This window comes from Zingiber officinale, chromosome 1A, assembly GCF_018446385.1.
Source record: "Zingiber officinale cultivar Zhangliang chromosome 1A, Zo_v1.1, whole genome shotgun sequence".
In the NCBI taxonomy this organism is placed as follows: domain Eukaryota; kingdom Viridiplantae; phylum Streptophyta; class Magnoliopsida; order Zingiberales; family Zingiberaceae; genus Zingiber; species Zingiber officinale.
This window is the reverse complement of record NC_055987.1, coordinates 191,110,262-191,135,691: the sequence shown is the minus strand read 5'-3', so window position 1 is coordinate 191,135,691 and position 25,430 is coordinate 191,110,262. Positions and strand designations below refer to the sequence as shown.

At 31.7% G+C, this 25,430-nt stretch overlaps 2 protein-coding genes across 2 annotated transcripts; both read right to left on the bottom strand.

Moving 5' to 3' along the window:
• Positions 1 to 260: 260 nt before the first annotated feature.
• LOC122038871 (40S ribosomal protein S11) lies at positions 261 to 2,777 on the bottom strand. Its single transcript, XM_042598834.1, has 6 exons — positions 2,539 to 2,777; positions 2,043 to 2,083; positions 1,873 to 1,973; positions 988 to 1,132; positions 828 to 917; positions 261 to 611 (listed from the first exon to the last, which is right to left on the bottom strand). The coding sequence occupies exons 1-6, from the start codon at positions 2,548 to 2,550 to the stop codon at positions 521 to 523; spliced, it is 480 nt and encodes a 159-aa protein (XP_042454768.1). The 5' UTR covers positions 2,551 to 2,777; the 3' UTR covers positions 261 to 520.
• A 156-nt stretch (positions 2,778 to 2,933) lies between these two features.
• LOC122038872 (translation machinery-associated protein 7-like) lies at positions 2,934 to 5,989 on the bottom strand. Its single transcript, XM_042598835.1, has 4 exons — positions 5,850 to 5,989; positions 5,712 to 5,767; positions 3,203 to 3,244; positions 2,934 to 3,122 (listed from the first exon to the last, which is right to left on the bottom strand). The coding sequence occupies exons 1-4, from the start codon at positions 5,863 to 5,865 to the stop codon at positions 3,042 to 3,044; spliced, it is 195 nt and encodes a 64-aa protein (XP_042454769.1). The 5' UTR covers positions 5,866 to 5,989; the 3' UTR covers positions 2,934 to 3,041.
• Between the last annotated feature and the right edge of the window lie 19,441 nt (positions 5,990 to 25,430).

Below are 25,430 nucleotides of genomic sequence, written 5' to 3'. Positions count from 1 at the left end.
TTGGAAAAAGGAAGGAAGAGAGAGGGGATAAGACTATGTACATACAAACTATAAAATAATTTTTAATTAAAAATATGACTTAGGGTACTTAGAAAAGAGTAAATAAAAAGAAAAAGTTGACTGGAGAGGAAAAAAAAACCTTACATTTTTTTATGCGCCCTTTGATATAAAGGTAATAGGCCTTTTAGTAAATATAATAGTCAATATATAGGCCTTTTGAGAAAAAAAAAAACCGTATAATTATACTCATTCAAACCAACTTGCGACGCAATATGTAAGCTATAATATTGTTTTTGATGAGCTACAATTAATGCTGGTTCAACTAGTTGCTAGTTAAATATAAAAAACCTAATGGCTACGAAGTTTAATGCAGAATCAAACTGCCAGACCAATTCAATTAATTGGAGAATACATATCAAAATGATCACTAAAATTCTTGCAAAAACAATCTTGACTATCTAGTAGCTCTGAAACATAAATCTTTTCAGCCGCAGCATGTTCACTTCCAAAAATAGCCATCTCAAGCAGCTACAAAAGCCTTCTTGCCACCACTAGTAGATCCAGCAGGAATGACTTTCAGCACATTGAACCTTACGGTCTTGGACAAGGGCCTGAACAAGAGGATGAAATTGTCGGATCAAGGTTGGCATTGAATGTAATGAACATATCTAGTTGACAAAAGATTAAAACGTGGTGATGAAACGAGTCCTCAAACCCCCAGGATAAGTGATGAACACATTAAAGAGGTGAAGAGTTGCTACCTTTACTCTGCTTTGAAACACTTTCAATAACTAGCTGCATTGCAGAGAGGGGGAAATAAAATTCACCTGCATTGCCCGATAATGACATGGTCACCCTCCTTAACTCGGAAACAAGGAGAAATATGTGCTGGGATGTTGGAATGTCTCTTCTCATACCTTGTAAAAGAAAATTTCAAGTCAAGTTCACATTCTATCAGATGGAATCAATGGTAAAACAGTCATACACCTTTGATATTTCTTCACATAGTGAAGATAGTTTCTCCTGACAATAATGGTTCTGTTCATTTTGGCACTGTGGCATGTGCCAGCCAAAATGCGGCCTCTAATTGACACAGTTCCAGTGAATGGGCATTTCTTATCAATATAAGTCCCTGCAACAAAGGAAAAACAAAATTGCTTCATAGCAATACCAGCATGATTAATGACTTGTATCAAGTGTCATTGGGGGAGAAAAAACATGAACTGATAATCCCTAATTTCTGTACAATTAAACAAGTTAACTTAGAAGCACCATATACTAGTGAACTTTTCGTCCTTGGAACTGGAACACAACACTAAAATACTTTAAAAAGTTGTAAATCCTTGAATTGTGAGTATGGCATATATAAACTATATGTCGTATATGCACACACCTTGAACAATTTTTTAAAAAAAAAAATCAAAGTGATATTGAATTTCATCAACTTTTAGCATGTAACAACAAAACATTAGTTTCCGTAAATTGAAGATCATTTTTTGCCAATCATTTACCAATTAACTGTTTGCCTATAATTTTCTACTAGAAGGAACACTAGAGCATACATCTCTCAGCAGATAACATTTTGAGCAAATCCATAATTTCTGCATTTCATCCATCAAAGGCATGACAAACTAGGTCATTTTGATACCATTGCACCTATTTGTAGAATGTGAAGTATCAGGATAAATATTAACTTCAAAATGCTTTATGGAATCTAAGAATAACACCATTTTTTATAATCCTTAGAATAGTCATTAGCTCATTGGACGATAACAGGAGCAATAATAATAATATCCACCCAAATAAAACAATATAAGACTCAAATGAGCAAAACAAAACAATAAAACAAATAGCATAAATCATAGCTCTCACCTTCAATGGCTTCTCTCGGTGTCTTGAACCCTAGCCCAATGTTCTTCCAAAATCTATTGCCACCCTTACCTGGCTTCTTCCCCTTTCCGGATTTCTTCGAACTGCATTATCGACTATATTAGTAACTCCAAACAAAATAATTCAGTACTTTACAAAATTCACTATCTCACCTAAGGAACACTTTCGGCTGCTTAAGGAAGGCCTTCTCAGTCTGTTCCAGATTTATTTAAAGCAAAGCGACAGTCAGCCAACATGATATAATTCCTTACGAATCTAGGACGCATTCTTTAGACTCAAACCTCCTAATTCGATGACCATGATCAATTAAAACAGAAAACCCAGAAATTTGATAGTTTGCAATTCTAGAGAAAGAATACTCTAAAGCATGAACATATCTCAAATGAAAAGTTTTATGCAATTGAAAAAACAATGGGAAGGGGAACTCAAGTCCTAAGATCCACAAGGTTTAGAAAATTCACATAAAACAAACATCAAGGGTTTCAAAAAAAATGGACCTTGATACCATTACACCATGTAAGAAACTTCAAATTGTCTTAGAACAAGCTTGAGGTCTCCCTAGCGAAAATGATGAACCACAAGAAAAACAAAAACTAACAACATACCTACGGAAAGCTTAAGAAAGGAAAGCAGACAAGTGGTTCCTACCTGCTCCGCCATGATGCCCGACGGACAAGGAGATCAAGTGCAGCGAAAACGGTAGAAGTGCGTCGGCGGCTCCAACTGTAAACCCTACAAGTTGATATGTGGGTGAAGGCGGAAAGTACAGAGATCAACGGTTAGGATCAGGCAACGATAAGACGGGTTGGGTATTAACTATTAAGAAACGAAATCCGAACCGAATTTTATTTAGATTGAATTTGAATAAGAGCAAAAAAAACAAAAAATGATGCTCCAATTCTTTTTTTTTTTAATAAAAATAAAGTAGATTCCTTCATTTTTTTTTAATTTTTAGAGCGAACTAATTTGGTCTACAAACACTTTTTTAAAAAATAATTTTTATATTTGTTTTAACAAAAAGGGCAGTAAAAATAATTGACGCGTACATCCGAATCGGGTTCAGTTTTACTATCGAATCTATTTCAAGACAGATTCAGTTTTATTTCTTATTTTGTGGAATAAAAAAAAGGTAATCAGCACAGTCAAGCACACTATTTCTTTCCACTCTTTTTCAAACCAGAACCTCCGAATGATCCTTTCTGGGAGGCCTTGGCTCTAAGCTCCTTAAGTGCCTGTTTCATAGCAAGAGAGAGCAGGAACAGCAATTGATCAGTTACATATTAAAAGGAAGAGAATGTTTGAGTTATCTTGCCTTCTCTTCTTCTTTCTTCTTTTGCAAATTTGCCAGATCACTCTGTAAACACCAGAATAGAAGAATCAGTGCTGAGAATTTTAAGATGAGTATTAAGGCTGAAATTTTCAGTTAGGACACAAGAACACCACAAGCATATAAGGAAAATACAGTTGCTTCTGTGGCCTGGATATGTGACCAAAGGTGAAGCACGTCCCAGGACCAACACATAGAAAGTAAATTATGATGACAAAGGAGGCAAGTGGATGGGAGGAGGGGTTAGTTATATAGGGTACATAGATTTACCTTCTACTGGTCCAAGATTCGATCCCAAGACCTCATATGATAAACAATCATCTATTTACCACCTCAGTTATGCCCATGTAGGCTTCTGTGGCCTTGATATAATCTATTCAAAGAGGTGTAGAATCCTAAGCTTGGATCCTTAAGATGTGATGTATTAACACACAGTAGAGGTATCCATATAATACGGAATTACTGATAAACTTGAAACAGAAAGGGGGAGTAAATGTAGAAAAGAAGAGAAAAATAAGAGAATTGAAATAATTCCATAACCCAAAACTGAGATTAAACATCATGAAACACAATTTTGTTGGACATAAAAATGGGAAAGAACAATGCTCCGAAGGTAATAGATCCAGTGCTCATGGCCCAACAAAGAAAGATGCTCTCTAAGAAGGAGAGAGCATGAACGAATGTCTTTGTATTATCAGTCATTTGGTCTAATAAAGCTGAGGCGTAGTCTTCTAAATGGCGGTTGAGATAGCCGCCTAGGCGGAGGTGGACCTCAACAGCACCACCGTGAACCACACCACCTTATGTTTAGGCACCAGTAAAATGTTTCCAATTCGGACTCAGGCGACACGTTTGGACACGTCACCGGGCTCAAGCGATGTGTTCGAGCACGCACGATGGGCCTAAATTGCTAAATAGAATAGGTTTTTTTAAAATAGGATTTAATCAAAAGTTTAGATTAATAAGTTAAATAATGATTGAGATAATTTAAATAAGCTTAATTAAAGTCCAATAAAATTATTCTATTAATTTAATATATATTTAAAAAGATATTATTATTTTTTAATATATATATATATATATATATAGATTAACTTTTTTATTTTTAGTTAATATATTTTATAGAAGTTTTTTTTAAAAAAATTGTCCTTTATTTAATTTTTTATCCTTTAGTTAATATATTATTTAATTATGGATAAAAATAGTAAAAAAAAAATCAATTGCCTAGACGGCTGCACCACCACTGCCATTTACAATACTGGATACAATCAAGTGGACCGCTTTGACAATGTGAATTATAATAAAGATTCAAAATGAAAATTTAATTAAAAAAAACTCAGGATATAGTTATGGTTCTTTGTTTCAAATGGTAAGTTGATGACACATCAATAATAGTAAGTGCCTCAACTATGAAAAATCAACGTAAGAGATATAAAAACTAGAAAAAAAAGAAACCAACAAAATTGTGATTGTTTTTAGTATGCTAGCACCAATACTATCAAGCATCAAGGAACAAAGTCCAAAGATGGCAACGAGCTACTGTGACTTGCCAAGAGTGAGTTATATTTTCCAAATAGACAAGTGATCAATCAATCATGAATAAAAGGACATAAATAGCTTCAGACTAATTTAATCCTCTACAACTACGTTTTGAAGACTTTTTTTTAAACACACACACACACCAGAAAACACACATTATGAAACAAAAACAACAAATGAGAAGAACCCATATTAGTCCCAACCATTTGGGACTAGCTACATAGATCTTATTCCACATTTGAACACCATGCAATGTCAAATTACCTTTTACTAGTGCCGCATAGAATTTTTTAGTCCCTTTTAATTACCTAAAATAGAACTATCTTGTGTCTCTCCTTTAGCATCTTCAACTCTACTAGATTCTACTTCTCTATCAATAAAAAATATAAGGTAATCTTTAAGATATCCATCATACCTATTTACTTTAGTTTTATTATGTATTAGAGCTCCATGTAATCTCAGATTGTAATTTCATCTTTCATAGTAACCTCATCCATCTATTTTAGAATTCACATCTTTAGAATCGATCGCACAACAGTCTAAAAAAAACGAAAAAATATTAGCCTCAAGAGCCCACCATTAGACTACATTATAGAAACTCTTCTCTGTTTCAACCACACACTGATTATCATATTAATCATACACGGATAATACCCCTTGCGAATAATATATCAAAAATAAGTTGACATTGAACATTAAACACAAAAACACTTCTACAAAATTACATTTGAAGTCTGTTTGCAACATTGAACTAAGGATTTCAAATAAATTAGCCGAACCTCATATAAAACCAGTCTAATCAGAAGTGAGAAAGAAAATCATGGTAAAAAGGACAGATTCATCCACACCACGACAGATGTAAAGCAAACAGAGACAATCAAAACTCTAAATCAAGAGATTCATCATGTATTTGTCATTATTCTAAACTACGTAAGTATCAACAAAGCGCAATTACCTCATCGTAATCCTTCTTGTCAGCCTTGGGCTGCTTGAGGGGCTTCAACTTCCCACCTGAATTTGACAAACGAGATAATCGGAATCGAAAGATTACGAGAAAAATCGAAAAATACGAAAACAAAAGCGAAGAAACAACCTTGCTTGGACGACATGATCCGCTTCGGCTTGGCGGAAGAAGGGAAAGGCGGAGGCGAATCGAGGTTTTCCTCTGCTCGAGCGCATATCTTGATTCGCCAATAGACAAATAGATGAACGAGACTGCTGAACGCGTGAGTGTCACGTGAGAATGTGTCCATCGGCTGGCCTTTTAAAAGGCCCGTAACGGAGGAGCCCAATTATTTCACTAAAAAAACCTTTATAAAAATTCATGAAAATATTATTCTATATCGGAAAAATAAGACGTATACCCAAAGCGTCTTATCGTTGCCTAATCTTAACCGTTGATCCATGCCTTTCGCACAGTCGAATATATAAAAAAAATATAGATCCGTTAATAATATAGATCTGTTGTATTAACGAATCTCTAACGATCTCACGGATATAAAAAAAAATACATACAAATACATAAACATCAGGTACATCATAAAACATTTTGAAGTTCGACATTTATCCTGATATTTTACATTTTACAAATAGGTGCAGTGACATCAAAATGACATAGATTATCACTTCTTTAGGCAAAACAAATGATCTTTGATTTATGGAAACTAATGTTTTTGTTGTTACATGCTAAAATTTGATGAAGTTCAATATCATTTTAATTTATTTTTTTTTTTTTGGAAAAATCTTTGTGCAAGGTGTGTGCATACATGGCATGTAGCTTGTCGTATGTCATACTCACAATTCAATAAATTACAACTTTTTAAAAGAATATTAGTACTATGTTCCAGTTCCAAGGATGAAAATTTCACTAGTATACCGTGCTTATATGTTTAGCTTGTTTAATTGTACAGAACTTAGGGGCTATCAGTTCATGTTTGTTCTTCCTCAATGACACCTGCTGATACAAGTCATTAATCACTTTGGTATTTCGAAATTATACTTAGGAATTGATGGATATTTCACTGGAATTGAGCCTTTAGAATGTAAATGGATCATAAAGAAGAAATATAAAATTGATGGAACAAGGCAAAACTAGTGGTAAAGATATTCAAACAAAAGGAAGGTCTTGACTTCTTTGATACATATTCACCAATAACAAGGATCACATCCATTTGAGTACTCATTACTATTCCTGCAATACATAATCTTGAGATACATTAAATGAATGTAAAAACAACCTTTTTAAATGGTGAATTAGAAGAAGAAATATATATGAAGTAACCTCAAGGGTTTGTGGCTAGAAAATAAGGTGTGTAGACTCGTGAAGTTACTATATGGATTAAAACAAGCACCGAAATAGTAGTATAAAAAATTTGACAAAATTATGATGTCAAATGGATTTAAAATAAATGAGTGTGACAAATGTATATATATCAAAAACACACTTGACTCGTTTGTTATTATCTATCTATATGTAGACGATATGCTCATCATGGTACTAATCATGACTACTAAGAAGATGTTGATCAAAACCTTTAATATGGAAGATATGGGTATAGAGGACGTTATATTTGAGATTAAGATCGATAAAACATTAGATGAAATTATCCTTTCACGGACTCATTATTGAGACAGTACTAAGAAAATTTAATATATATGATCTTTCCCCTATAAAAATATTGATGAACTTAAGCTTGCACTTAGCTAAGAACCATGGTGAACCTGTATCCCAATTGAAATATTTGAGCATAATTTGCAGTTTGATGTATATTACTAACTGCACATGTCTGGATATTATCTATGTGGTCAATAAATTAAGTAGATTTATGAGTAATCCAAATGATGACCATTGGAAAACATTAATAACGGTTCTTAAATATTTAAGATATACCTTAGAGTATGGATTATATTATACAAAATATTCAGCAGTACTAGAAGATTACTGTGATGCAAATTAGATATCTGATACAAAAGACTCTATATCCACCAGTGGATATTTATGTACCATTGGTGGTGGAGTAGTATCATGGAAATCCACAGAAGAAGCAAAATGACTTCGTAACATCTTAGAAGATATCCCATGTTGGGAAAAACTAGTGCATATCATGATGATATATTGTGATAATCAATTGACAATTGTAAGGGCACAAAATAGCTTGTATAATGGTAAGTCATGACATATTCATCAACAACATAATATCATTAGGTCGTTGATCTCTAATGGAGTTATCTCTATCGATTATGTCAAATCAAAAGATAACTTGGCGGATCCATTTATAAAAGGGTTGAATAGAGAGCAAATATACTGCACATCAAGAGGAATGAGATTAAAAATCTATAAACAAGAATATTCATAGTAGCACTATAAAAAAAATACCGGTATAAGAGCGGTTTATTAGGAGCGATTTTAACACCGCTCTTGAAAATCAAACAATAGAAATAGTTTGAACTAAATCGTTTTTAATGTCTTACCTTTTTAGAACGATTTTTCAACTGCTCTTGTTGAATAGTTCTAACACCGATATGAATAAACTGTTACTGAAACCACTCTTAATGATTTAACTATTAAAAGTAATCTTGAAACTACTGATATTGGATACATTTAGCAGTGGTTCTATGTTAAACACTGCTACTAACTGTTTCTATTGCTCTAATTTCTAATAACAGTTATCAAACAGTACACTTTTAGCAACCATTCTGTAAATCACTCTTATCGAAGTTAAAATTGATCAATATTTTTTTAAAAATAATAACAATTAAAGTGTACAATTTACTTAATGTAATTTTATTTTGTACATCTCAAATTTAAATTTATTTATTTAATATAAATATTTATTAGTCAAACAAATTATTCTTTAAATAACTTATAAAATCTTAATTTTATTTATATCAATTTTCATTCTTTTCTTATTTTTATTTTTGTTAAAAGAAAATTCTTAATTTATATATACCAATTTTCTTTCTTTTCTTATATGTATTTTTCTTAAATTTTTTTCCTTAATATTTTTTTCCTAAACACATAACTTTCATTCCCGGCATCTCATGCAACCTCCACACCTTCATCTTCCTCTATCTAGCTATCTCCGAAATTCTAAATCTCATGTCAAAAATCTTTCCTCTCTTTCTATTCAACTCTGAACCTAGATCTCACGCTAAAAACTTTTCTTCTTCCTCTATTCAACTCCAAAATCCTAAATCTCACTCTGAAAAACCTTTCTCTTTCTTTATTCAATCTTATCCATCCTCCAATTTGTACTACTAGAATATAACTTTGATATTTTTTTTATAAATATTTTATAATGACATTTATTAAAAATTATTCATTTTAAAATTAAAAAATAATATTAGATTATTTATGATCAGAATATTATTAAATATTATTATTATTTATATAGAACCATTATTTTTAAAACATATTAACCTTATTATTTTTTTCTCTTAAATTTTTACTTTTATTAGCCTCTAATAGCAAGTAAAGCTAACCTAAATATTTTCCTTTCCACTTTTCAACATCAACTAGAACCAAAATCCTTTCCATAGATCATCTTAGTCTCATATTCCCATAAATAATCAAAATCGTTTACTAAACTTAACATTGTTGGACTTATTAAGAATAAATATATAGTAAAAAATTATTAATTAATTATTTAATAATTAACTAGCATATAAAATTATCAATAAGTGATTATAAATTAATAAATAAATGAATAAATATGTCTCTTAATCTTCTCCTAATTACTAAGAATAACAATATAACAAAAGAAACTATTGACTAGTTATTAAATAATTAACTAACACATAAAAATATTAATAGTTGTAGTCTAGTTGGTTAGGATATTAGGTTATAATTTAGGAGATCTAGGTTCAAATTCTAGTAACAACTAATATCTTTTCCAACTTTAAAAGAAAATAAAAATAAAAATAGGGTCAACGGGCACTTGGCCCATTGACCTGGTTAAGAGCCTGAGGTCGGCGAGTCTACCTCTAGAATTAGAAGTTGTTTGAAATCGTTGTTATATGTATAACGTGTAAGATCGGTTTTAAATCATACCTATAAAGTATTATAATAGGAGCGGTTTTTTTAATTTTTACCAATGGTTACGAAAACCGCTTTGAGAGGATATAGGGACGGCGACAAGAGAAGTAGTTTTCAAACCGTTGGTAAAAACGTAGGAGTGGTTGAAAGCCGCTCTTAAAAGTCAAAAAAATCATCCCTATATGGGTGTTTTTTTTGTAATGTAGTAACCCAACATTGTTGATTGGAGATTCCAAAATCTTGGTCCAACGGGATAATGAAATTATGAAAGTTTGCGTGGGCACTTGGACTAGTTCCCCTCTCATTCCTAAGATGGAAAAGTACTACCTACGATATATAGTGAGATTAAATTATAAACTTTTAATAACTCCTATACTTGAAAAAGTAGAGCATGGTAGGATACTCTTTATAGGAGGTTGTTGGATCGTGATGTTTCGCTAGGGGGTGAATAGCGATTACAAAATTTGTTCGAAAAGAGTTACGCGCAGCCAAAATAGAAAAACAATGCTAACACAAACCAGCTTTACTTGGTTCGGAGCCTGTGTCGACTCCTACTCCAAGGCCCGCACACAAGGGTGCTTTCGGTGGGCAATCACTAGCAGTTCGAAAAATTATTACAAACTAAGTGCTGAAATGCTAATGAAATTAAAGCGATACCGACAAGAAAATTAACCAAAGAAGAAAGAGCGCGTTGTCGGAGCTTTGTTAGCGTCGTAGGAGCGCAGAGCAGCAGAGCAAGCAGTATAGGATCTCTCTTTTTCAGTTGTTTTTGAAGCTTCTCTCTGACCCTCCTTTTATAGGATGCTCGGGGCGCCCCGGATCCCCTCCAGGCGCCCTGGTGAGACGTGGCAGGCCCAACCAGCGAGCTCCACGTGGCGACGCGCGATCTGGATAAAAATCACCTCCCGGGCGCCCGGACCACCTTTCTCCAGAAACCAGCTTTCCTGCAAGACAAGATTAGTCCGAGGCAAATAAATAGTGTATATCCTGCAAACAGAGTGTTAGCACAGTTTTTAAGTTTGACATAAAAAGTATGACTTAGATTTTGTCTTTCCAATACCGGAATCTAGTCACGATCTCGACTTAGAGATCCGAAATGGATCTAAGCCGGATCGACGCCTAATGTTCCCTTCCCGGGAACGCGTCCTCACAGTCACTCCCTTCCAATGACTTACCTTTACTCACCTGCCAGACGTCCGGTCAGCCCGTCGACCCGTCTGGATTTCTCGCCAGCTATCCGGTCAGCCCGTCGACCTAGCTGGACTTCTCGCCAAGCGTCCGGTCAGCCCGTCGACCCACTTGGACTTCGTGCCAGACATCCGGTTAGCCCGTCGACCTGTCTGGACTTTGTCTGCACACTCGGTCAGAGTGTTAGATCACGACAAACCTAACTTAACCCGATTTGTCATTCATCAAAACCTGAGTTAGACCGTTAGTGCTAACCGCATCAACAATCTCCCCCTTTTTGATGGAATGACAACCTGGTTAAGTTAGTAAAAATATGCGAGTAAAAAGTTAAACATTTTGTTCTAGCATGAGGTTTAAGTTAGTTTTTAATTTTATTTGTTTTTCTAACTTAACCACCTATCCCTCCCCCTTTGGCATTCATCAAACAAGGATATAATTTAAACATTCAAAAATACATTAAAAAAATGTAGGAAATGATGTCAAGTTAACTTGAGGGAGTTTTAAATTTCACCACATAGTAATTTAACTTTTGTAACATAACTAAGTTTTGAAAAATAACTAATTTAGCAACATAACTTAGTATATTTTGAGTAATTTTTTAAGGGTAATTTTTACAAAATTAAATGAATTTGCAAAAAAGTTTTTAAAAGCTAATTTTTAAGTATAAGTCTAATTTTCAAACATAAGTATCCAAGTTTCAAGAAATTGAATTTTCAAAATAAGTTTCAACTTGGAATTCTTTACAAACATGAGTTTTCAAAATCAAGATTTCAAAATTAAGTTTGAAAATCTACTTTTTCAAAACTAAACCCTTAGTTTATAAAATCCAATTTAAACCCTTAGTTTTAAAAAAAACTAGTTTTTAACAATAGAGTTATATAAAAAATATTCAAAACATAAGTTAAAAAAAAAAAATTAAGACTAAGTTTGAAAAATCTACTTTTCAAAGCTAATTAAAATTTATTTTTCAACACTAAGTTTGTAAAAGATTTAGTTTTCAAAACCTTAGTTTATAAAATCCAATTTAAAAACTTAGTTTTATAAAAGCTAGTTTTCAAAAATAGATTTATCAAATTAGATTTCTAAAGATCAGGTTTTAGAAAATTTTTAAGAAAAACAATAATTTTGGTATTAAGTATGGAAATAGATTGATTTAATCCTCCCCCTAAACCTGACATTTAAAATAAAGCTTTTGAAAATATTTGCTAAGAATATTTAATATAAGATTTTCAAAGTAAATTTTTTTAAATAAATTGAGGTAGAATTTTCTAAAGAGATTTATTTTAAAGAGAAAAAAATGACACTTAAGGGGATAAAAAAAATAAACCCCCCCCTGAATTTGATACTCCTTTAATTTATTAATCTCCCTTAATTTATTAATCTTCCTTATTTTATTACCCCCCTTAAAATAATGCTAAAGTTTGAGTGTATTAAATTTTAAAGCCCTAACACATTTATCTACCTAAGTGTTCTAGGGGATTTAGTAATACATGATTATATAACTGTTTCTTTGAGTTTGATAAATTCAATAATTAATTTTAAATTCAGGTGCTTAACTTTAGTTTAAGGTTAAATAAGATAAGATTTTATTAATTCAATAACAGTTAACCATTATCAATAATTTATTGGTTAGTTTTTACTTGATTTAATAATTTAATACTTAGTGAAATAATTTAAATTTCGTATTAATTGATTGAGTTGGTCAATGAAAGTGTTAGTTATAATTATTATTATTTTTTATTTACTTCCTTTTAAGTAGGATTAATTTAGTTTGAAGTTAACATGAAGTTAAAGTTATTAAACACAATTAAGTGAAGTTTAATTCAAGTTAATTTTAGTTCTCAACTAAAGTTAAACTTAAACAATTAAGTTATATATAATTAGGTTTAAAGTTACTGGAATTTAAGTTTTTAAGATAGGTGTCTAAGTTTTAAATGAATTTAAAAAAATTTATTATTATTATTATTATTATTATTATTATTATTTATTTATTTTATTTTTATTTTTATTTTTTTTATTTTTTTAAAAGGATTTCTAATGGGATTTCTAAAACAGTGTTTAAAAGGAATTTATAATGATTTTTATAATATATTTCATGGCAATTAACATCCGTTTGATTCAGTTTAGATTTAAATTAATATTAGTGGTTAATTTAAGTTTAAGTTTAAGTTTAATTTTAAGTTTAAGTTAAAATTTTTTTAACTTTAATTGTAATTTCAATATTACGTTTTAATTTTCAGTTAAGTTAAATTAAAAAATAATTTTAAGATTAAAATAATGTTTAAAAATAAGTTTAAAGTCTAAAAAATTATTTTTAAAGTGAAAAAAATTTTATTATTAAAATGAAAATTATGAAAATAAATGATACCATATTTTTTTTTTAAGTTAACAAAATTTAATTAAAGTGAAAAACAATATTTAAAAGAATTTTCCAAAATGATTTCAAGTTTTTTTTTAATTTTTAAAATAATTAAAAAAAACTTTTTAACATGATTTTTAAAAGTTTTCAAAATAATTTTTAAAAGAGTTTTTAAAATGTTTTTTTTAAGTTTTTAAAATAATTTAGTAAAGAGTTTTTAAAATTCTTTTTAAAATAATTTTTAAAATTCTTTTTAAAATTTTTCAAAATAATTTTTAAAAGAGTTTCTAAAATATTTTTTAAAGGTTTTAAAATAATTTTTAAAATTCTTTTTAAAATGATTTTTAAAAGTTTTTTAAAATAATTTTTAAAATGAATTTTAAAAGTTTTTTAAAATAATTTTTAAAAAAGTTTTCAAAATGATTTTTAAACATTTTTAAAATAATTTTTAAAAGTCTTTTTAAAAAGTTTTTAAAATAATTTTTTTAAAGAGTTTTTAAAATGATTTTTAAAAAAAAAATTAAAGAATTTTTAAAATAGATTTTAAAGAATTTTTAAAATAGTTTTTAAAGAATTATTAAAATAATTTTTAAAATAGTTTTTAAAGAATTTTTAAAATAGTTTTTAAAGAATTTTTAAAATAGCTTTTAAAGAATTTTTAAAATAGTTATTAAAGAATTTTTAAAATAGTTTTAAAAAGAATTTTTAAAATAATTTTTAAAATAGTTTTTAAAGAATTTTTAAAATAAATTTTAAATAATTTTTAAATTAGTCTTTAAAGAATTTTTAAAATAGTTTTTAAAGAATTTTTAAAATAGTTTTAAAAGAATTTTTAAAATAGTTTTTAAAGAATTTTAAAATAATTTTCAAAGAGTTTTTAAAATTGTTTTTAAATAATTTCTAAAATAGTTTTTAAAGAATTTTTAAAATAGTTTTTAAAGAATTTTTAAAATAGTTTTTTAAAGAATTTTAAAAATAGTTTTTAAAGAATTTTAAAAATAGTTTTTAAAGAATTTTAAAAATAGTTTTTAAAGAATTTTAAAAATAGTTTTTAAAAAATTTTAAAAATAGTTTTTAAAAAATTTTAAAAATAGTTTTAAAAGAATTTTTAAAATAGTTTTTAAATAATTTTTTAAATAATTTTTAAAGAATTTTTAAAATAGTTTTAAAAGAATTTTTTTAATAATTTTTAAAATAGTTTTTAAAGAATTTTTAAAATAGTTTTTAAAGATTTTTTAAAATAATTTTTAAAGAATTTTGAAAATAGTTTTTAAAGAATTTTGAAAATAGTTTTTAAAATAGTTTTTAAAGAATTTTTAAAAGAATATTTAAAGAATTTTTAAAATAGTTTTTAAAGAATTTTTAAAATAGTTATTTAAATAATTTTAAAAGAATTTTTTTAAATTAAAATATTTTTTTAAGATTATTTTTAAAATTTTAAAGTAAATTTTTAAAGTTAAAAATAAATTTTTAAGATTAAAATAGATTTTTAAATTAAGAGAGTTAAATTTAATTTGAATTTTTAAAATAAGTTTTTTTTTTGGTTAAAAAAAATTTTATTTTATTTTTAACATAAATTTTTAAGTTAAAAAAAAATTAAGTTTAATTTTTAAAATAATTTTTATGTTAAAAAATTAAATTTAATTTTTAAAATAATTTTTATGTTAAAAAATTAAGTTTAATTTTTTAAGTTAAAAAGAATTTTAGTTTTAATTTTAAAATGTTAATTTAATTTAATTAATTTAATTTAATTTACTTTAATTTAATTAATTTAAGTAATTTCATTTAGGTCCTTAGTCATCTCACTCGATCTTTGTTTTCAATTAGGAAATCCTATAATTTTGTGAGATGAATTAGGTTTAATTTTAGGGTTTGTTTTTAACTTGTGTTAGATTCAGGTTTAGCTTTGGGTTCAACAAATAGGCGTTCTCTGGATAAACTTCTGGGCTATGGTGAGTCACTTGGATATCATTAAAGTAACCATGTCTTCGAGGTTTTCCAAATAGTCCTATCCACTGGACTTAGTACAAAACCTTGGTCTAACTGGTTAAGATCCATAAAGGGTAGCTTCGGCTAGCTCCACTTAGTCAAATGCACCAGGTCGAAGCCATATCTTCCTAGACATGCATAGACTAAGCTTCCCTAACGTACTATCATCCAAAATTTCACCAGTACCATTTTTCAAGTTAAACTTGAACCCTTTTTAACTAGTCCTAATTATCATATCGGATAGGTTGGTTAGGGTTACCCTGCTGGGTAGGTTAGTTTTGGTTACCCTGCCAGGTAAATTATTTTTGGAGGTGCCAGCTATTTTGGAGTCTCCCCCTGAATTATTGGCCTTTATTTTAAGATTTTTGTATAATTAGAGTTGGTTTTAGTTAAGTTTGTATGTTTAATTAAATTTAAGCTTTTAATTTTGAATTAATTAAATTGGTCAAATTATCTTTCTTTAAAAGAGTATATTTAATATTTAAAATTTCTTTCAATTTCAATTTTATTGGGTTAATTGAATTATCTTTCTTTAATAGCTTATTTTTATTTATTTTTAAATTTAAATTAATTAGATTATATTTCTTTAAAAGTTTATCTTTTAATCTTTTATCAGAGTGTTTGAGTTTATCCTTATATTTTCTTTATCTTTTAAGTTGATATAATTGGTGGAATTTATTAGATAAGTTTTATCTTTAATATTTATTTTTTTGTTAATTAGATTATCTCGAGTTTGGATAAGACTTTCTAGATTAATATTGTCTAGATTAAATAATTTATTAATTTTATCTAGATCAATATTGACCTTGTCATCCTTTTTGTTTGAATTTTCAAATTTGTTTAGGTTTAAATTCGAATTTTTAGATTTATTAATTATTTTCAGATTTTTTGTATTTTCTAAATTAATTATATTTATTTTATCAGAAAATATCCTAGGGGTATTTTCTGTATTTTCTAAATTAATTATATTTGTTTTATCAGAAAATATCCTAGAGGTATTTTTGCAAGTATTGTCATCTACACTATTTTCATATATACTTTCAGATATATCCAAATTAACATGCACATATTTTAAACTACTACTAGCAAGGGTGTTTTGATAAATATTACTAACCTTGAGCGCAACCCCTAATTCAGCAGGCTTCTCCGTTGGATCTGACTCGAGTCCGAATTCGACTTTAACTTGATCTTCTAGCTCCATTGGCGTCTCGTGAAGCTTGATCAACTGAGTCCACAACTCATATGCATTCTTGTATTTTTCTAGTCTGCATAAAATATTGTTAGGTAAAACATTACAAATAATTTTATTTACATTTTTATTCAGTTCCGAGTCCTGAGAAGGTTTCCTCAATAGTAGCACATAATTAAAATCTAAGCTTCCTAAGAAGCATTCATTAATCGCTTCCAGTAGTTGAAATCTTGATCATATGGTGCTGGTTCATGAGAGTTCCGTCCTTCTAGAAGAGTCATTATTCTTGCACACAGAGAAACAAACAAAAAATCTCAAGACTTGGTCTTGGATTAGCAGTGCTGGAAAAAAATAATATTTCACTATTTTCGAAAAAAGTAATAAAATATTATTAAAATATTAATAAAATATTAATAAAAAATATTATTTCAAATTTTTTGAAAATGTAATATTTTGTCAATACTAAGCAATGGTGAAGAGATGGTGATGTATTTTTCAAAAACAGTTTTGGGGGGAAAAAAATAAAAGGCGTAAGGTTTTATTTTAAAGACAAACGATATCTATTTTTCTTTCAAAAAGTCCCCCCTTTGCCTGATTGGTGGTTGCACCAAATCAGAGCGGTACCTGCTCTGATACCACTTGTTGGATCGTGATGTTTCGCTAGAGGGGGGTGAATAGCGATTACGAAATTCGTTCGAAAAGAGTTACGTGCAGCGGAAATAGAAAAACAATGCTAACACAAACTAGTTTTACTTGGTTCGGAGCTTGTGTCGACTCCTACTCTAAAGCCCACACACAATGGTGCTTTCGGTGGGCAATCACTAGCGGTTCAAAAAATTATTACAAACTAAGTGCTGAAATGCTAATGAAATTAAAGCGATACCGACAAGAAAATTAACCAAAGAAGAAAGAGCGTGTTGTCGGAGCTTTGTTAGCGTCGTAGGAGCGCAGAGCAGCAGAGCAAGCAATATAGGATCTTTCTTTTTCAGTTGTTTTTGAAGCTCCTCTCTGACCCTCCTTTTATAGGATGCTCGGGGCGCCCCGGATCCCCTCCGAGCGCCCTGGTGAGACGTGGCAGGCCCAACCAGCGAGCTCCACGTGACGAGCGTGATTTGGATAAAAATCACCTCCCGGGCGCCCGGACCACCTTTCTCCAAAAACCAGCTTTCCTGCAAGACAAGGTTAGTCCGAGGCAAATAAATAGTGTATATCCTGCAAAACAGAGTGTTAGCACAGTTTATAAGTTTGACATAAAAAGTATGACTTAGATTCCGTCTTTTCGATACCGGAATCTAGTCATGATCTCGACTTAGAGATCCGAAATGGATCTAAGCCGGATCGACGCCTAATGTCCCCTTCTCCGGAACGCGTCCTCACAGTCACTCCCTTCCAGTGACTTACCTTTACTCACCTGCCAGACGTCCGGTCAGCCCTTCGACCCGTCTAGACTTCTCGCCAGCTATCCAGTCAGCCCGTCGACCTAGCTGGACTTCTCGCCAAGCGTCCGGTCAGCCCGTCGACCCGCTTGGACTTCTCGCCAGCTATCCGGTCAGCCCGTCGACCTAGCTGGACTTCTCGCCAAGCGTTCGGTCAGCCCGTCGACCCACTTGGACTTCGTGCCAGACATCCGGTCAGCCCGTTGACCTGTCTGGACTTCGTCTGCACACTCGGTCAGAGTGTTAGATCACGACAAACCTAAGTTAACCCGATTTGTCATTCATCAAAACCTGAGTTAGACCGTTAGTGCTAACCGCACCAACAGAGGTCACCTATATAAGTATGAAGATAAGCCACATCAATGAAATACCTATGAATCTAAGATGTTGTCCATGACCAAAACGGACAAAATAGTGAGAACTATAAAGAAGGGAGAAAATTTATTGTGTATGTACCATTGTCTAAGTTTACACAAATGGCTGAGTAGTTCAAGACATCATATTCACTAAGTAGCTTAGTAAATTCAATAGTATTTTACTTGGAAGGTTCAATGTCACAAGCTACATCTCCTGATGTAAAATAGTTGCTCCTTTATTCTTGAGTGAAGGTGTGCAACTATTTCGCCTTCTTCTAATTTGATGTTACTGATATAGTTCAGGAGCAGATCCCGTCTCGCGAGTTTTAACTCCGAGTTCTCTTCGTGTAGTTTCAGGAATTTATCCCAGAACTCCTTAGCTAACTTGTAGGTTCCGATCCGGTTGACTTCTTATGGTGGTAAGACACTCAGCAGATGGAACTCTGCTTTGCCGTTTGTCACGAAGTCGGCTTGCTCCTTCTGTTGGAACCCCAAGGTTGTTTTGGTGTGATCAACAAGTTAAGTTAGGTCCTGCGTTGTTTCTAACCTTGCGTCTAAGTGTGCAGGAGCTTAGGAGCACAGGTACTCGAGCGGAAGACGCAGCTAGCGAGAAGGACTGCACGCTGTGCGTCCGAGGGATGAGGCGCTGCGGAAGAGTACACCGGCGGACGAGAAGGAAGTGCGCGCGGTGGTTCCGAGGTACGAAAGTCGGAGCGGAAGATTGCTCGGGGAGCAAGAGACGCAGCTAGCGCGAAGGTCGGCACGGGGTGCGACCGAGGGACGAAGTGCCGGTGGACGAGAAGGGACACGCGGCAATTCCGAGGGACGAGAAGCTGGAGGGAAGCACGCTCGAGAAGACCGGAAGATGGGTTCGGGTGAGCCCTATTCCGGATGTCAGAGATCACCCAAGCAAGCGGAGCCGGAGCAGAAAGACCCGGACCAGAGGCGAGCTGAACCGGAGAAGAGAGCACGGACCAAAAGTCAACAGGGTTGACTTTTGGCTCCGGGGCGCCCGGAACTGTCCGGGGCGCCCGGAACTGTCCGGGGCGCCCGGAACTGACTTTTTCCCAGGATCGAGCTTTGACTCGATCTAACCGTTGGGGGATAAATTTTATCCCCCCAGGGCACCCGGAACCCTTCCAGGCGCCCCGACCAAGGCTATAAATATAGCCTTGGTCCAGAAGCTTTTCAACAATCACGATCATTCTATTTCCAAACACTTGTGTGCTTTAGTTGTAGTTAAGCTTCTGTTCTCTGTGCCTAAACGCTGTAAGAGGCTTCTCCGCCTGAAGGAGTTTTTTGAGGTTAATCTTCCTTGGATTAACAACCACATCGGTTGTAACCAAGTAAACATCTGGTGCCTCGTCTTTTCTTTTATGCTTTTATTTTGCTTAATTCATTTTACAAGTGTTAGCTTAATCGTTCGAGGAAGGATTGTTTGTTTTTAATTAACAGGTTATTTACCAACCCTTCTAGCCAGCCCAACGGTCCTACACCTTCTTCGTCCATTGGTATTCTTCTTTGCCTTCTGATGCTTCAAAACCAAATTTTATAATTAGTAATAAATCAAAATCGGTCTTAAAGAATACTTCCATCTTTTTTTTCCAAATCGCAAACTCCCCCTTGAACTTAGGTGGGTTGTTACTCGGTCCGGCCATCTCTTGTGCTTCGGTCAGGGGTTAGTCCTTTTGAAGTGTCTTGGCTCTGATACCACTTATTGGACCAGGTTGGGCCAGTAAGAGGTGGTGAATTGCCTGTTGAAAAATAAAACAAAACCCCTTCTCGATCTTTCAACTCAGATTAGTAGCACACTTATAAAAAGAAAATTAAACAACTAATAAATAAAAGACACTAAGGAGTTACTTGGTTACAATTTAGGTAGTTGTTAATCCAAGATAGAAGAAAGCACTGAAAAGATCTTCATGTAGGTGGAGAAGTTTATTACACTCGTTGAATGCTCAGAAATGTGCTAAGAAATGAATACAAGAATTGTTAAATTATTCCTAACTCTAGGGGTCTTTTTATAATCCCTAAAAAATTCTATCCGAGGTTGGAAAGCGCCTTCAATAGGGTTGAAGGCACCTCCAGCGTGACAATTTTATCCGTGCGAAGATAAAGTTTTATCTTCATTAATGATCACTGGGAAGGCGCCTTCAAGCCATTAAAGGCGTCTTCGCACAGTTCATGGAAGGCGCCTTCCATGGCTTAAAGGCACCTTCGCACTGTTAATCAAAGGCGCCTTCCAAGCCATGGAAGGCGCCTTCCATAAGGTAGTTCAGCTCCTTTGTTCTTTCGCTACTTCGATCATCTGGGTGATTTCTTCCATCAGGAATTAGACTCACTCGGACTTATCTTCCGACCTTCTTCTCGAGTAAGCTTCCGCTCCGATTTCTCGTCCCTCGGAAACACCACGAGCTTCTTTCTCATCTACCAACATATTCTTCCACGACACCTTATCCTTCAAACGCATCGACCCCGTTAACCCTAGATTTCATTTTCATATGATGATTGTATCAAATTTTTTCCTTATGTTTTTTCAGTTTTCGTATGATGATAACTCTAGATTTTTATTAATCATAGTATCTAATTTAAAATAATTCATAATAAACTTTGATACTTATCTACTTAACCAATGCGATTGTATTTCTATTTTTAATTATTTACTGACAAAGAATTATTTATGAATACCATTGATAAAATATGCTACCTAAATTAATCGATGCAAATAAATTTTAATATTTATTTATTTTCTAAGTTAGAAAATTAATTTTTATCGATTTTTAAAATTAATATTTTTTTTTAAAAAAAAACAAATTTAACCGTTGTCGATCTGAACTTCGAATGAAACAAAGGCGAAGAAAAATTTTATTTTTTTTAAAAAAAAAAATATTAAAGGCCTATTGCCTATGGTAACCTTGAGACGGCCTGGTGAGCTGGTGATCAGCTCGACTGTACCTGCGATCAAACAAAAACCACATAAGAATATATAAGTATTAAATCTCTTTGATAAGTGGAAAGTGACCTTTAAGAAATGAAAATACTAATAAAAATAGGTTGTATAAAAATTTAAGAACATTTGAAAAAGTGCCTAGGATTAAATTAAGAACATGAAATTGTCACAGTCATCCCTGTGCTAATCACATGGAACTCTAACGGTTAAAACGTTAAATAAGTTTTTTTTATGATTTAATATGTCATATTAATAATATAAAAGTTTATTAAAATATTTTTAATGATTAGAATTCTAAATAAATTGTTTTATGATTCAATTCATAGTATGAATTGTATGGTTGCATACCGATTACATTAATTTTGAGACAAAATTAATGTAGTTAAATTTTTACTACTATTTTAATTAAACTATAAATTTTAAAATTCACCTCTACAAAAATTCAAGACTTTTTATTTAACTTTTTAATTAAATCTCTCGTAAATATTACATTGGCCTTAATCCTAAGCACTTTTACAAATGTTCTTTTAAGTTCATCATAAAATGAAATAAATGAAGGTGGCGAGTCATTAATACTTTCTGAAATGTAGTTACATATATAAACATATTATTGGGAATTTTTTTCGGCATTAGTTAAATCGTACCGCTTATAAATTAATCTTTAATTTTTTTTAAACAAAATTTTTTCTCTCTGGCCGAAGTTAGTATTTACTTGATGGAAAATATTGAATATATATGGTTGGAAATTTAATGTAAATGAGAACTTAAATTTTGATTGTTGGATTAAAATTGGTAAATTTTGTTCATTTAATTCGAAAGATTTAAGTATTTTTTAGATGACTAAATTTCATTTATTGATTTCTGAAGAATGACATCTAATGATGAGATAGAGTGTCTCTTAAAAAAGAATGTGATCTACATCATCCAATTAAAAATGGATGGATGAGATTTAATTGAATCAAAAGATTCTTATACTCCTTCATTTAGTATAAATAAGGTTTCTCACATCCTCATTTCAATCACTCAATTTCTTCCAAGCAAAGCAAGTATTACATTTCATACTTGCATTGGAGAGTTCAAGAAGCTTCTATGGTTCGGAGGTCTTGCGATTTGCAGTGCTGCAATTGCAAGATACAGTCGTTGTATCTTGTGAGACGATTATCGTATTCCGTGAGCACAATGTGCGGGGCAAATTCGTCTTAAAGAGATAGAGTCTAACTCTAGCCTTGACTTCATCAAAACGGTGGGATACCGTCATTCTGCCCGCGCTCAGATTGCACCACTACAAGAGATACCAATAATTTTAAGATGAATTTTTCTGTACAATCTTAATGGATTCATCATCGACAGCTCCTATTCTACTAGCACATGACGAGAAGGCAGAGAAGTTTACAAGTACGAATTTCAAAAAATGGCAGCAAAAGATGTTATTTTACCTAACCACGTTAAACCTTGTGAGATTCTTACGTGAAGATGCCCCCTCTATATCTCAAGACGAGACTAATAAAGGAAAGAGGGCAACATATAATATCTAGGGACATACTCACTTCTTTTGTCGAAACTATATCTTCAATGACTTGGATGACATGTTTATACAATGTGTATATTCCAATGATAACTGCAAAGGAGTTATGGGAATCTCTCGAAAGGAAGTACAAAACAGAGGATGGCAGATTAAAGAAATCCATAGTCAGCAAATTCTTAGACTTCAAGATGATTTATTCTAAAACTGTGACAACTCAAGTCCAAGAGTTGCAGTTGATCCTACATAATTTGCATGCTAAAGGCATGACAATGAATAAGTCCTTTCAAGTTGCCGCAATAATCAAAAAACGTTCACCTTCGTGGAGGGAATTCAAAAATTATCTAAAGCATAAGTGAAAAGAGATGTGACTTGAGGATCTGATTGTAAGACTACAGATTGAAGAAGACAATCGCAAGCAATCAAAATCAATAAAAATGCCTATATTTGCAAAGGCAAATCTGCTGAAACCAAACACTAGCAGGAAAAGAAAGTAATCCGGCAAAGGACAGAGCTAAGGGAGGGCCAAGAAGTTCCAAAGAATATGCCACAACTATGGCAAACCAAATCATAAGGCCAAAACTGTCAATGTTTAAAGAAAGTTACTCAAGTGCACATGATTGAAGATAAGTCAGTACTAATAGATATGTCAGAATTAGACCTAACTGCCATTGTATTTAAAGCCAACTTGGTGGACAATCCAAGACAATGGTGGATCGATATTGGTGCCTAGGGGTGTAAATGAACCAAGTCACTCATGAGTTATTCGAATCTCGATTCGATAAAAGCTCATTTAATGAGGCTCATTAAGATAAACAAACCAAACTCAAGCTTTACAATATTTAGCTCGTTAGCTCATGAACATGTTCATTAAGCTCATGAATCAACTTTTAAATAAAAGAAATAATAATTTTGATATTAAATTTATAGATTTTACATTCTACTTATGAAACATATAAATAAATATATTAAATTTATTTATTAGAATAAAATTATAAATTTTAATAAGAATATTATAATTTTCTCTAAATATATAATTTAGTTTTTAATGAATATTTAAATTTATAATTTATATTTATTAAGCTCGTTTAGGATCGATAAAAGCTCGAATAAACTCGTAAGTCATGAATATATTCGTTAAATAAAGCTCGAGCTCGGCACGAATATAAACAAATCAAACTCAAACATTCAAGAGTTTGGCTCGGCTCGATTACACTCCTAGTGTCATACGACACATTAGCTCTGACAAGGTAGTTTTCAACTTATATCCCTATTAATGGGAGAAAACTAATGGACAATTCTGCAACTTCCAATATTGTTGGTCTTGACAAGGTGGTACTAAAGATGACATCAGACAAAGAAGTGACACTAATTAATGTGCTTCATGATCTCGACATTTGGAAGAATTTAGTGTCAACATTTAATGTTGATCTAACACATAAATATGAAATATGTGTTGAAGTTAAAATGATAAAGTTGTCTTTCCATTTAGTGGAAAGAAGCACGACCCTCTAGAATTAATTCACAGTGACATATGTGACTTAAAATTTGTGCAAACTAGAGAAGACAAAAAATACTTTGTTACTTTCATTGATGATTGCACTAGATACTGTTATGTGTATCTATTAAAAGGCAAAGATGAAGCCTTAGAAGTATTCAAAAATTATAAGAATAAAGTTGAGAATCAAATTGGTCAACGAATTAAAAAAAATTTGCAATGATCGAGGAGGAGAATATGATCCATTTGATGAAGTTTGTGCAGAATTTGCATTATTCATCAAACGACAGCTCCTTACTCTCCCCAATCAAATGGGATTACCAAGCGTAAGAACCAAACTCTTAAAAAAAATGATGAATGCTATGTTGATAAGTTCGGGCTTATCTCAGAATCTGTGGGGGGAAGCTATTTTATCGACAAACTGTATTCTCAATAAAATCCCTCACAAAAGGAAAGATAAAATTCCTTATGAGTTATGGAAGGGTTATAAGACTTCTTATAAATATTTGAAAGTGTGGAGGTGTTTGGCTAAGGTAGAAGTGCCTAAACTAAAGCAAACCAAAATAGGACTAGAGACAATTGATTACATTTTTATTGGATATGCCAATAATAGTAGTGCATATCGATTTTTGGTGCATAAATCAGCTGCCCATGATATACATGTTGGAACAACAATTGAATAAAGGAATGCTGTATTTTTTGAAAATATTTTTCCTTGCAAAGATAGGAAAGAGGAAAGTTCAAATGAAAGAACTTATGAAACTGTGAGTAATCGTGGAAATAATGAGACGCAAGACGCAGCAAAAGGGTTAGAATAGCAACTTTATTTGGTCCTAATTTCATGACTTATATGTTGGAAAATGAACCAAGGACAATAAACGAAGCCTTATCAAGTCCCCAGCTTCCCTTTAGGAAAGAAGCCATCAATAGTGAAATAAATTGCATCATGCAAAATCATACTTAGGAATTGGTGGATATTCCACTGCAATTGAGCCTTTAGAATGTAAATGGATCCTAAAGAAAGAAATATAAGGTTGATGGAACAAGGCAAGACTAGTGGTAAAGAGATTCAAACAAAAGGAAGGTCTTGACTTCTTTGATACATATTCACTAATAACAAGGATCACATCCATTTGAGTACTCATTGATATT

Excerpts from the sequence above, each read along its gene's own strand:
- LOC122038872 (XM_042598835.1), bottom strand. Across the intron at positions 3,245-5,711 it reads ACAAGAAGGATTACGATGAG|AGTGATCTGGCAAATTTGCA; the intron begins GTAATTGCGCTT and ends TGGTGTTTACAG. Across the intron at positions 3,123-3,202 it reads AGAAGAAAGAAGAAGAGAAG|GCACTTAAGGAGCTTAGAGC; the intron begins GCAAGATAACTC and ends GCTATGAAACAG.
- LOC122038871 (XM_042598834.1), bottom strand. Across the intron at positions 1,133-1,872 it reads ACCGAGAGAAGCCATTGAAG|GGACTTATATTGATAAGAAA; the intron begins GTGAGAGCTATG and ends CCTTTGTTGCAG. Across the intron at positions 918-987 it reads TATGTGAAGAAATATCAAAG|GTATGAGAAGAGACATTCCA; the intron begins GTGTATGACTGT and ends TTCTTTTACAAG.